The sequence below is a fragment of the Pelecanus crispus genome, chromosome 5 (assembly GCF_030463565.1).
Source record: "Pelecanus crispus isolate bPelCri1 chromosome 5, bPelCri1.pri, whole genome shotgun sequence".
Classification (NCBI taxonomy): Eukaryota; Metazoa; Chordata; class Aves; order Pelecaniformes; family Pelecanidae; genus Pelecanus; species Pelecanus crispus.
Genome location: NC_134647.1, coordinates 7,227,652 through 7,241,058, shown reverse-complemented (window position 1 = coordinate 7,241,058; position 13,407 = coordinate 7,227,652). Strand labels below are relative to the sequence as shown.

The 13,407-nt window shown below is 37.5% G+C and overlaps 1 protein-coding gene across 2 annotated transcripts in view; it reads left to right on the top strand.

Annotated features, from left to right (window-relative positions):
• Positions 1 to 7,666, top strand: part of SPOPL (speckle type BTB/POZ protein like) — a 35,861-nt gene extending 28,195 nt beyond the window's left edge. Inside the window, exons 9-12 of one of the 2 annotated variants that reach the window (XR_012831072.1) lie at positions 2,150 to 2,292; positions 2,377 to 2,430; positions 2,664 to 2,736; positions 4,582 to 4,616. Coding sequence is in view for 1 of the 2 variants with exons in the window: in XM_075711058.1 (XP_075567173.1) it covers positions 2,150 to 2,292; positions 2,377 to 2,430; positions 4,582 to 4,726 (342 nt within the window). In the remaining variant the exon portion in view is untranslated. Of the gene's footprint in view, positions 1 to 2,149; positions 2,293 to 2,376; positions 2,431 to 2,663; positions 2,737 to 4,581 lie in introns of both variants that reach the window. The other variant, XM_075711058.1, reaches the window with a different exon arrangement.
• Positions 7,667 to 13,407: the final 5,741 nt, after the last annotated feature.

The window sequence follows — 13,407 nt, the reverse complement described above, 5'->3', positions numbered from 1 at the left end:
TTTTGATTTTCTTAAAATATGAGAAACAGATCTCATCAGAGACAGAGAAAGATGGGAAAGAATAGACTTTTTTTTAGCAGTAGAAGGCTGATAAATCTTTCTTTACCAGCAGTGTTTCAGATATAAATTATATTTATTATCCAAATTTTTTTAGAATTTGGGAACCATTAGTATGATTTGGAAAATTGGTCTTGAATAAAATGTATCCTAGGTCTTTGTATTCTTGAGAGGTAGATACAAGTGTTTGAATTAATTGTGCTCCCTAAAGTACTGCTACTTAAGAACTTTCATCTTTTTGTCTTCCCTACAAACATAATAGTTCTAATCGTTCATCTCTTCTGTATTGGGATCTTGTATTCCCTTTAAATTGTTGCTCTGTGAAATAATACTTTTTCTTCTATGATTTTTGAGATGAGGGCACTTATAACAGCACAGCAATTAAGGTGAGATTATTCCCTTTCATACATAATTCACAGTTTGCTAACTTTTTAAAAACTTGACCCAATACCTTGTTTTTTCTTCACTGCTTTACAGCTTGAGTTGAAATTTTAGTTAGCTGTCCTCAGAGGACACACAGTTGTCTTTCCCTAAGGAGACATAAGTAGTTTAGAATCCAGAAAATACTTGCTTTCGTGTGTGTAATCTGAAACTTTTTCACTCTCAGCTGAGAGTATGGCAATTTCTTAAACTACCTTTGCAATTTCTGAATTTGTTGTGCAATCATACCCATAAAAAATAGTGGTGAAAGCTGCCTATCCTAATAGAAGTCATTTAAGATAAGTCATCCTAGTAGTTAATTTCGAGAAAATTATAACTTTTATTTTTTCTGGCAACTTAATTTGTTCTATTTTGTCAAGATCTCTTGACCTGGCACTGCTTAGGCTTTGGTGACTTACCACTCTTATTCTTTTCACCTCTCATTGCCAGCATCTCACCTTCCAAAACTGATTGTGTTTTGTCAAGATTCAGTACCCAAGCAGGAAGGTGAAATGGTGGTGTTTTATGAATGGTGCCTCTTATTTAGGGCATAATTGGTAAGTGTAGAGAATATAATAAGGTACAGTTGTATGATTGTCTGCAGTAGCAGGAAATAAAAATGGTGAGCTAGGAGGTCCCTATAGCTTTTTGTAACAGTTAAAAACTGCTAGAAACTTACTGGTATTCCTTCTGAATGTGAGATAATCTAAAAATGCGTGTTCTGCGTATTAGCAAAGGCATTACACTGTTGTATTACCTGGTAGGTACAGTTTTGTTGTAATTGATATTTATTTACTCTAAATAGAGGTATCCTGAAGAGTAGTATAGTAATAAAACACAAGTAAAAATGCATGGGTCTGGAAACATAGAAGTTAGCCCAATAATTTGATTTTTCTTCAGTGGCATTTCTTCATTGCATAGAACAGTTGCTAATACAAATGTGTGAGTGGCAGCTTGAATATGTGCCACTTACACATCTAAAATTCTTTTCAGACTTGAAAACTGTATCTGAAGGGTGCTAAACTAAATGGGATGGGTAAAACCTTGGTAGAAATGTATACAGCTGAATGAAACCTGTTCAGACTATGACATCCTTCAAAAAAGAAGCACAGTTTATTCATGCAAAATATAATACGGGAATGTAATTATTTTACATCAATTTTCTGGTAGGCTGTGTCAAAGGTATGGAAGAAATTAAGAAATTCGGAGATGGGGGTGGGGGTAAGCTTGGAACAAGCTAGTTTCAAACAGGTTAATGTTTTTTTCCCTTGGACAGTTTCATGAAACTTCCCATTGTATAATTTCTTGTGCCTTCCTTTGAGATGTAAACCTGTCTAATGATGACTTTGATAAAGAGCCTGTGTCTGTTCCTTGCTATTCCTCCCTTACAAAACTGAAAGAAAACAAAAACTTACGAGTTATTTTTGTTGTTTTAATAAAAGTTCTCCCAGTAAAGCATTTGATCAGGTTGTGTCAAACCTAATGCATGTCTTGCCATTTGAGGACTCTTCAGTGCAGCATGCTGAATTTTGAATTACCTGTTTGGAAGTGGTTTCATCTTAAGCTTGGGAGGCACCAAGCATTTTCATGACTGGAACTGTCTTAAACTCTAGAGATAACGGTAGAAAGAATGAGTTTGAAGAATGATTAGTGTAGTTTTTTCTTTCATCAGTATGCACTGGAACGGCTGAAGGTCATGTGTGAGGAAGCACTCTGTAGTAACCTCTCGGTAGAAAATGTTGCTGACATTCTTATCCTCGCAGATTTGCACAGCGCTGAACAGTTAAAAGCACAAGCAATAGACTTTATTAACAGGCAAGTAATACTTACAAGACTCTAAATATGTTTGTATTTATGCTTTGTGTACCTTCTCAATATTAGCACAGTTCTTTCTTACAGGTGCAGTGTTCTTAGACAACTTGGGTGTAAAGATGGGAAAAACTGGAATAGCAAGTAAGTTTCCCCGCCTCGCGATGTTCTGTACAAACGCTGCTAGATAGACTGCAGATCTTAAGAACTGTTGCTTCATTTCCACACTACTGAGGCCAGTCACTGACTGTAAGTAAAGCAGGATTCAGCCGATGCTACCCCAGTTATGGTTATGACTTCCTCTTTAAATGATAGGGAGAATTAACTACCCTCCAGTGTGAGATGGTAACAACAGCTGATTTTCATTCCTCCTCTAGGGACATATCAGTGCTGTGAGATGGAGGCAGCAGCCACCACAAGAGAAAGGAAACCATTCTCTTGACTAACCAGGTTTGTGCCTGGAGGAGTGGCAACCCCAGTGTGGTTTCAAGGCTTGCTTAGGTCAGTCTGAGCCTGCAGTGTTGCCTGAGCCTGCAGTATTTCCAAAGAAGGGAAGGCAGTTGCTCTTTCTGCCTTCGGCGACGTGTTTGTGCACCTTCCCACATGCCAGCACTAGTACTCTTGAGGCCACACAACTAGTCGGTCAGGTCCGTCTGATCTGTCTGACTCTGTAAGTGCTCATGCCTACGCTGGAAATAGGTTGAGAGTATGTGGCTCAGACTGTAGGACTGATTGCAGCGTATACTTAGGACAGCTCAAGTGAATCATGGAATAGAAGACAGCCAGCTTCAGAATAGCCAGTGGTAGGCTGAAACAGTAAAAGGACAGCAGAGCACTTATTTCTTACCGTCAGAATCTCCAGAGAAGTTAAGTAACTGGTACAGCACAGCTTTTTAAAATTAGAGTGTTTCTCCTTTTTATTAAAAAAAAAAAAAGTCTTCACAGGCCTAATGATTGAGCCTGATGTGGAAAAGGAAGGGGGTGGTAGAAGAGAAATAGTAAAATACCAGTAGCAAAACTAATAAAGTCAGAATGTGTAACAATGTAAACTAGTTGATGTGTTCCTTCTCGAGTGATTTGGAACTTACTGAGTTGAATTCTGTCTTGGATAATTGCTAGTAAAGATGCTGGTCATCTTTGCTTCAGCTGAAGCATCTACAATAATGTGAGAGGGCCTGGCTTCATTTACTGACTCTGGGCACCTCGGAGTCTGAACTTTGGTATTGTTTCTCAAGGCACCTACCTTTACTGACTTGCAGCAGAGGATTAAAGGCTTGCATTAGAAATCTGCAAAAGGTTTTTGAGAGGTCGTATAGTGTAGAGGTCAGCTGCTAACTTTATGCTTGACAGTGTTCCTGAAACAGTATGAGGGTGCTCATGAAAGGCTCTTGAAAATGCAGGGCAATGGAGACTTGGGATTGATGCATAAGCTGTTGGTTCCAAATTACAAATTTATCTTGTGTCAATGTGGCATGTGTCCCAACCAGTGTAATATTCTTCATGTGCAGAGTGAATTTTATACTTTTTTATATTATTTCACAAAGTAGTAAATATATACATTGAGTAAATAGATTTTTTTTTTTTTTAATCTCCTGGATGTCAATGTGATGCTTGCTGAAATCTTTTGTTGCTTCTATATTAGTTAAAAATTGACAGTGGCCATTGAAAGCCATTCTGAATGTCGTCCATGATCTTCTACTGAAGAAAGAGTGAATATTCTCAAGTATGCTCTGCTGGTACTCAGACTGTGAGCTCCCAGTGAAGGGTTCTGTAGTCAGCCAGCTGATCTGTCTTCATGGTTTTCTAGTATATGAACTAATCATTTTTGCTGCAGTTTCAGCTGATTCATCTTGTCACCCTTCTCTCTCCCCAAATTGAGCATGCCCTTCTATATAACGAGATTATCATGTCTTTCCTTGCTTTTCTTCTCTACACTGGACCTCATTTTCTTCTAGTTTTCCTCTTATCATTTTTATTGTTTTTTTTGTCAGCAATTTCAAGGCAGTTATCTTACACAGTGCCCAGTACTGGACACAGTTCTCTGGCTCTGAGGTCTGGCTGGTACTGAGTAGAGCAGAATAAGTATGCTGTGTCCTACATGTGATGATATTAATATACCCAAATTACAATTTGCTGCTGTTTTCCTATGGCATTGTTACTGGCATTCATAAAGTTTGTCTCATAATGCTCAGCTGCTCTCCTGCAGTAGTTCTGCCTTGCCTGCTCTTCTCCACTGTGCATTCGTGCATTTGGTTTGTAAAATTGTGTGACTGTTCTTGCTACTTCTGTTTTCAGCCAAGCAACAGACATAATGGAAACAGCAGGATGGAAGTCCATGATCCACTCCCACCCTCACTTAGTAGCAGAGGCCTTTCGCGCACTAGCGTCTGCACAGTGTCCACAGTTTGGCATTCCACGCAAACGGCTAAAACAGTCATGAAATCTTCCATGAACTTTAGAGAAATTGAATTGACTCTACTCCTCCATGTCCAGAGGTGTTTTCACAAACCATAACAAGAGTTTTTGTTATCCTTGTCCACAGAACAGAAGCTGAAAAAGCCTATTGTTTGCTTTTCAGATGGATAATTTATGGTTTAATCCTCAGCTTTAAATTAGACTGATTACTCTAATTCACTGAAAGGCCTTAAATTATCTTCAATGACTCTCTAGTCCATATAGTCTAATGTATCTTGATTTTTTTATTATTATTTTTTAATGTGCCTTGTCTTTTTGACTTGGCTCTGCAGGATTGCACTAGCTCCATAATGCAGTAAAGTTGATAACTGAAGATTAGTTTTTGAAAGGGATCTTCCATTATTTTCAGAAGAAAAAAAAAAAAAGATTATAGTTTGGTCCTGTGCTAACTGGAAGGTTTTAACTAGCCTCTCATTAAAAGTGCTTGAACCAGAGGTACGTAAGGTACCGTAGACAAGTGCTAAATATAGGGAGAGCATGTTTACCTTCAGCGAATGCCTACAGGCTATTTATGGCAATATACTGCTTTGAACATAATTTATTTTTCATTGTGGGGGCAAATATGCAATGGTTTGGCCCAAAAATGTATTTTCATTACAGTTTGTAATGCTTATTGTGTGTGTGTCAAAGCTGTCCAAATGGTGAAAAGAAACACAGAATAAACCTCTTGCTTGTGTTTCTTTATGGTCCATCATTAGTTTACATTTAATGCAGAACTGAACGAGAGGTAAAGACTTAATGTGAAAACAGAATAGTATTGCTTATGGAAAAAATATATCCCACATGTATGGTTACATAGAAAAGTAAAGGATGCATAGAATGACCAAATGTAAATTGAAGAAATGGGCCAAATGGATTCTGAATATGCACTTTTAATGTGTAACTTTTGTATGTTGTGTGGTACATATATATTTTGCTTTTGATGAATTAATGAGGTACAGGTAATTGTGGCTTAACTTTTTAGATAAATTTTAAGATGCCCACAGCCACATGGGATTTAGTTTTGTTAGAAAAGAAAGGCATGTCTTTTTAAGACTCAACTGAAGGTGGCTATTGCAAGCTTTCATATTTAAGTAACAGAATATTTTCGCTTATTTGAAAAAGGCATGTGAATGGTAAAATTTTGAAGGGATTTTTCCCATCTTGACATACGTGCACAGCTTCTGTTAACACCTAAGGAGGTTCTGTACACATCAAGAGGAGTATTTCCCTGAAATGTCAGATGGTATTTGCAAGCAGAGACTTGCTCAGTCTTGCATTTCAGTTATTGTACTAGCATTGTGGATGGTATTGAAATTCTGCATAATGTGAAACGGATGAAACATTTGTAAACTGCTTGTCATGGGCCAGTTCTTTATTATATGAACCTTAGCTTTAATACCAACATCCTCGGTGTTTGATAGCTTTGTTTACAATTGGGAGGAAAAGTCTGCAGTAGTGCACACTCTAAATGTTTCCTGAGTTATTGCATTGAGTTTACTGTAATAGTGATAATATGCTATATTTCTTTTTTTGGGAAGACTTGGTTTTAGCAGGGGGGAATGGGAGGAGATCTCACCTAATTTATAAACACATTTGCATAAGGGTTTCAGTTTGCCTATTAAAAAAAAAAGTCATGCAGGGAGGAGAGGAAGACTTTCAGATTGTTTACTATCTCAAAAATCTGTCTCCATCCTCATTTCATTAAGATTCATCTGAGTTGCTCTGAATGAAATTTTTAGAGGAAAGAGTATATAGTTTTATACTTTGGCATCTAGTAAACCATTAGCAAAGGTAAATTGGAAAAAATGCCCAGTCCAGTTTTGAAGAATAAAATAACCTCTAAACATGCATTTTCTTCTTACCTTGTAACTGAATCTTTATGATGGATAAAGTGTAAAATCAGAAACTTTTAATAGTACGTAAGGCATCAAATTATATATTTAGAGATTTATCCTTTGATCAATTTTTAAATATTTATCTAAAATAAGATCTCATAAGCATTCTTCACAATAAGACGTAAAGGTAATTGCTCCCTCCAGAATAGTGATGTTTTTGCTGCACTGTGTAACGTGTTAGAACTATATATCCTCATATTCATCACTGGTAAAACTTGCAGCTCTAACATAAAGTGACTTGAATATTTAATGCTGTAATGATTGTCCAGTTCAGCTTGTTCTAAAGTAACAACATACAGTAATCTAATGGAAAGCTTAAGGACTTTTATGAAGGCTTTTTTTTAGAAGCTTAATACACTTTGTACCAAAAAATGTCAGACACTGTGCTGTAATATTATCTACATCGTAGAGTGTCCACTTTTAAAGTCAGGCAGTGTATACCATACATTACACTCGCAGGAAAAAGAAACAGGAAAATTAATCTGTTTAGATTTGATTTTATTTATTATGTATGTTTTCAAGTTTTGTCAGCTCTTAAGAAAAAGGTAAAGCAGTTGCTGTATTCTTAAGTGAGTGCACTAATTATTCACCTCTTGTATTCTTGAATTAACTACATGCAGTGTTCTCACTGGAACAGGATAGCTGGTAATTACAACCTTCTCCTTCGGATTCAGTAGCTTGTTTTTACTCCCCACATCTCAAGAGCTTGCCCTTCAAAACCTCAGTTGTTAGAGTTCTAAGTGCAGCAGATATGAAGCTATCTACTACAATGGACAGTTTTTTCAGGCTGAAATCTTAGGGGTTTTTTCTTAGTTTTGTATACAGATTAGGAATATAATGTATGAAGGTGCCATGTTTTGGCTTGCCAACACTACTCCCTCAGATATATGTGAACCATCGCTTCCGTACGTTTCTGGGGAGAACCCTGCATGTGTCCTGTGTGTGCGTGCGCGTGTGTGTATGACTGTGCGGTGTTTTTTGTCAAGAATGACTTTCTAAAAATAAGGACTCAATTTGCTGTTAAAATGCTATTATGTATTATATATATTTTTTTTCCATTTGAACCTCTCCTAAGGAGATGCTTTGGGTGGAAGATGCTTCAATAAATAATCCTTATTTCCTAGTCCATTTACTGCATGCAGAAGTATGAACACATTGTGCCTTTTTTAGGAAACTGCTGTAATGAAGGGAAGATTTAACAGGATACAAGATCTTTTTAAAAGGTATTTTTAAAGGTGAAGGAGAATGCTATTTCACACGCGATTGGGACGGAAAAGTTACAAATTACCCATTTGAGCTCTGTTGCATGTTGATTCTTGCTTCCTAAAGTCAGTTTCACTGAGGTAGAAACAACACAAAAAAAGTGGAGTAAGTATTACAGATACAAGTTGAGTAATGGTATATTTTTGTGAAAATGTGAAAATATTTGCTGTTACAAGGTAAGTGTATGTCAAAATGTGATAATCATGGACACAGAGTTAGTTTTACAAGTTACTCTAGTTCTGAAGTTTTTCTAAACATTGAGTATTTAGTGTAGAATTCACCTTTGCACAGAAGGTCAGTAGAAGACCTACATGGAGATTATGTTCCTTTTAAACCCTCATGGAAAGGTTTCTCCCTTGGGAGGATAAAATGATGTGCAGTATTTGAAACTGTGTTTCATAAGACAGTGAATTGCAATTGTGAGGTATTGCTACCTGAAATACTGTTGAATTTTGTGGAATTTTACAGTTGGTTAAAATTCCTAAGCTTAACTGATTTATTTTTTTGTAATTGACAAATGGAATGTTAACTGTTCTCTTTGTCTGATGGCGATAGCCTATTTAGTGCAGAGCGTAGCTCCTTAGCTAGCAAGACACTGACTTAGTCTCATAACTTGGCTTCTGCTTACAGTAAATGGACTACGTTTGTAAAGGGAATTCACTATTTCAAGTGTTTGGCAAGGAACTTCACTGTATTTGTAACCTGGTTTTTGAAGGCTTAAGATCAGTGAGTCCTGTTTTAGAAATTAAACCGGTGGAATGACTTAGACCTGGTTTGGGGTGGAAATGATTAAGAGAATTCAGATATGTAAACAGTTGTATCAAACCATCCAGCCTTTTTTTATCAGCTGATGTTAATGGTGAAATACTTTTTGTACCTTGTTGCTGAAAATATTTTTGCGTTTCAGCACATCAAGTTACAATAAAGTTGTTACTTATACAGAATGTGTCTGTGTGGCTTGTATTTGTGGGTTTTTCCCTGTATGTGTTCACAGTGGCTACCTTTGCTTCTCTCCTTTGAGAAAGGTATTTTACCAGCACTGTCCATCAGTCTAGTGTGAAATAAACTGCTGTCCTTTTGGAAACCTTTTTGGGGAGGATCATATTGCAGTCTTGCTGTGATCTCCACTAACTTAGTTATTTTTCCATTTTGACACTTTCAAATAACTGAGAGCTCCGAATAGCTTATAACTTGCCTACCTGAGAAATGACTGCCTTTACACAGACGCTGTCAGAACCGATACTCGGTGGGAAGAAGAGTTGATCCTGTGGTAATGAAGACGGGCTTCATGGTTTCTAAGAGATTTGGTTTCTTTTTCCACCTGCCATCGAAAACTGTCTTGTCTTTTTTTTCCTGTCAAGTATAGGCTTATAATGACCACATACAACAGGAATGTTGCTTGCATTTGTTACAGGGGAAGTGGTATGTAAGAATTAATCGAAATGGGTAGTTCGTGGGGTTTAATGTGTTTATAGATATTTTGCAAAGATATGTAGGACTGTTGATATGCTGCTCCATGTATTTGACTTTGGATGCGCTGAACTCCAGAAAACGATGATGTCAAGGTAAGTTACTTTATAAAAAGTGACGCAGGCTATTTGAAGAAACACAGTTACCTGTCTTGTGTTGTCTAGGCTTCGGCAAGAATGTGGCACAGTCGACCATTGCAGTTCTTCCTAAGATGACTTGGGTAACAAATAAGGATACAGAGCTGTCAGCACAGGGCTACCTTGGGTGTCTCAGCGTAGCACACCGCTGTTTGGTGTGTAGGTGCACACAAAATTCTCCGTATTTGCTTAAAGCATACATCCTTTTAAGTTACTCCGCACTGATTCAATGATTAAAGTTCCTCGTGGGGCTTATACCAGCAATGACATAACTTACACCTTTACAGGCAGTTTCAGTAACCTCCAAGGTAAACGTGACTAGTCACAACTGTGAACAGTAATCAAAATTATTTGTGCAAGTCCAAACTTTTTAACTGAGCTTCAATTTTTAGGTAAAGAGTATTAAACTTCATTATTCCTTTTTTTTTTAGAAGGCTATATTTTTATCCTTAGTCTTTCTGAAATAGTTTTTCTTCTGAGATGTTTACCTTGTCATCATACAAATGTTTTCTTTTGTTGTTCAGTGAAACTGAGTCAATTAGCATTGATTTAAAAAGTGCCTATTTTCCTTCTAAAATTGATTCTATAGTCTTTTGTGTGTTTTTCCTAATTTTAGTTGAATGCTTCTGTTAAAAAAAAAAAGTATTTTACGGTGTCAATCTATCGGAATCTTGGTTAAACTAAAATGTTGCTAGTAACTTTAGCAGCTTTCTGAGAATTCTCATTTGAAGTCCAGTGTACATCCTCCTCCGTCTGTAGAAGAGGAAAGCTCACGTAACGAATCTCGATGGGTAGGATGGGCTATGAGAGTAGAAAGCATCTCTCGCTATACAGAATTGCCAGCCCTGCCGTAGGCTGAAGGCACGGTTTGCTGTCCTGCTGAGTAGTGCTGGCCTAAGCAGTCCCCATTGCTGCCACGAGACGAAAAGTATTTCAAAATGCAGGCTGGTGAGAAATACCCATTAAAGTGTGTCTTTGTGCCACTTCTCCAAAATTCACGGTTGTTATTGACTCCTCACGACAACCTGTATCTTAACTTTACCATGAGAAATTCTGATTTAGTCTACCATCTTACCTATCTTACTGAATAGTAAATAAAACAGTAAGTTTAGCTATGTTCTGTACGGAAGAACATAACCTTTTAATATTAATGCTTTTCTATGTTTCAGATGACTTCTGTTACAATTACTATTTAAGTTAAAGTATTACACACTCCACTACAAATTTTACTTGCCATGTTTATTAAGTAAATTACGTTATTGATCAAACCACTTGCATTATGCACAAATGACTTTGCACTTAACATTGTGATAGTATGGTAATAGAGGAAATGCTGCTAAATTAGAGTGGTTTTGAACAGTTTCTTTCTGCAGACTTCTTGGTAGTTTTCCACTAGAGGAACTTGGTTTTTATTGTCATCAATCTTGAAGATTCCTTCTTCATTCTCTCAGAGGAAGCTGGAAGAAATACAAGTGCAGAAGTCGAATGAAGCATTTCAGGTGCGCGATGCAAAGGACTTTTTCCACTACAAGCACTGAATTTAAGCAAAAAAAAAAAAAAAGAAACCCACCCCCCCACCCCCCCCCAAAACCCCCACAACCCCAGACTCAGTTGTGGCAATTCATTAGTGCTTTGGAATAGAGATGCCATTCCAATGGTTGTCAAATAAGTTTTATTTTAAACCGTATGTGAAGTTGATGCTTGCAGTGTAAAATTGGGTTTCTTGTAAGTCAAGTATAAATAAAAGAAATGAGCTTGTGATCTGAGACTCAGGAGGGAAAAAATGATTTTGTGGCGTTTGCTTGGCCTTGGCTTACAGAGAAACTACCAAGAGTGTTTTGAGTTCTTGGTTAAAGTATTTTGAAGGAGACTTAGAGCTGTAGCAATGTGTGGTGACCGTCCTGTAAAGCAGAGAGCGGATTTGACTTCCTCTGAAAACACTACCTGACACTAACATTTTGTCTTGTGTTCTTAGTAGTTTGGAGCATAACAATATTTTTGTGCAGGTACTGTATTTCAATCAAGGGTATGTATATAATGAGTGAAAAATCCGTGCTTTGCCAAACTGATGCATGTTTCATGTGTTGGCAGTGATAGTCATGTAGAAAATAAATTGCGCTATTGTCAAACTTTGCGCTGCTGATCGGAACAGAGGCAGTTTGTGCTGCATTTTAAGCAGTTACGGTTTTTGACTTCCCACATTTTTTACTGCGTAGTTGACTGAGCCATTTCGGTTCGTGAAGGTAAATTTTGAAGCATATGCAAAAAATGCTAATGGGGTGACTTCTTAAAGCATAGAAGCTTTAACTGCTGGCTAGCCTCCTATTTTAACCTTAATTGCAAAGTAAACTATTTAATTTTTTTATTTTTTAGTTGGTAACTTTTTGTAAGCTTTAATTTTATGTATTATGTACACAGTTTTCTAACCCAGCTGTGTGAAGTTTATAATGTCTTGAAATTTTAAAACAAACCACCTACTTGCTACTCAAGTATGCAGCTAAAATGTTTACTTACTGTGGTCAGCAAAGACTAAATCTTTGCTGGGGTAGTTGCGCCATCCCCGGATTAACAGCTGTGATGTTCTCCATAAAGCCCACACTGTATGTTTTAAAAGGGGAAAGAGGGAAAAAAAAAAAATAGTCTGTTAAACTTTGCATCTTGTCCCTGTCAGAACTTGCAGATGGGCCGTTCCTTTCAGACCCGCACACGTGGGACTTCGCACACTACCAAGGCTTCACCTCTCCCTTCCAGCAGGACTGTGCGGTATTACGCTGGATCAAGAGTCTGCACCAGTACAACTTCCGTGGGGAGTATTATCCCAGGGCAACAAATAGAAGGACATAAAACTTGTTTGCCTTTTTCTCTGCTGCTGTTGTAAGGGCTGGCGTGGGGAGAGGCATGGGCAGGGCGTGCTCTCTAGCGCTGGCTGCCTCCTTCCTTGCCGAAAGTGCAGCTGAAGTTACCTAAGGCTGTTTGATTCGGATTGCGGGGGCACCTGTGGCTATGCACAGCCAAGCTTCTGAGCTGCCTCTTTGCTATCACTTTATAAATATCAAATGCTCTTGGCCATTACCAGTAGGACAAATAATGCCCAGAACTTGTTGCATATTTATTGGCTTTTCTGGTCAAGGTGAATCTATGAAGGGTAGCTGTGGAACAGTGTGCATATCTTTTTGAATGTACCTTTCTCTTCAAATGTCTTGTTTTTTTTCTTGTGTGTGCCAGCACCCCTCAAATAATACAAATAAATACAAAATACCTAGTGAACCTGCAAATGCTTTCTAATGGAATTTCAGCAAGTTCAGTTTCTCCGATTTAAAAGATACAAATTTCTTTGTAAGAGTGCCTTTTAATAGAAATCGTGTCATCTAGTTGTAGTTAATCTCAGAACAAATTATAAGAAGGGTTAAACTGTATACTAGATTAGGAAACTATGAAGTGTTTTACCAGTAATGCTGGAACAGCAGGCATCTACTTTTGACAAGCTGACAGACCAGAGAATTGAAACTTAATGAATCTTAATGCTTCTGTCATGTACTTCAATTTTCTCAAATTATTTCTCCAATTAGTTCTAGTCTTTGTGAAGGAATGATTAATGATAATTAATACATTCTTATAATTTGCATCTTCAGGCTCCAGCGTTTCTAAAAAAATGTAGATTTGGTTATGTGGGTGAGCCAGGTTTGTCTGTTATTTCTTTGAGGTGTTGGGGTTTTTCAGGTTTTTGTGTTTTCAGTTGAGCAGGGGGAATACGGTAGATGCATTAGGTAGTTCATTGTGCTTTTTCCATAAGAAATAATTTGGGCATAACCCAGGTCTTTGATCTTTTCTGTAAAGCGGTTTCTTCCCAGCTGCTCTTGGTGGGTAGGTAGGGAGTGTAGGGATGCAAAGCTGTCATC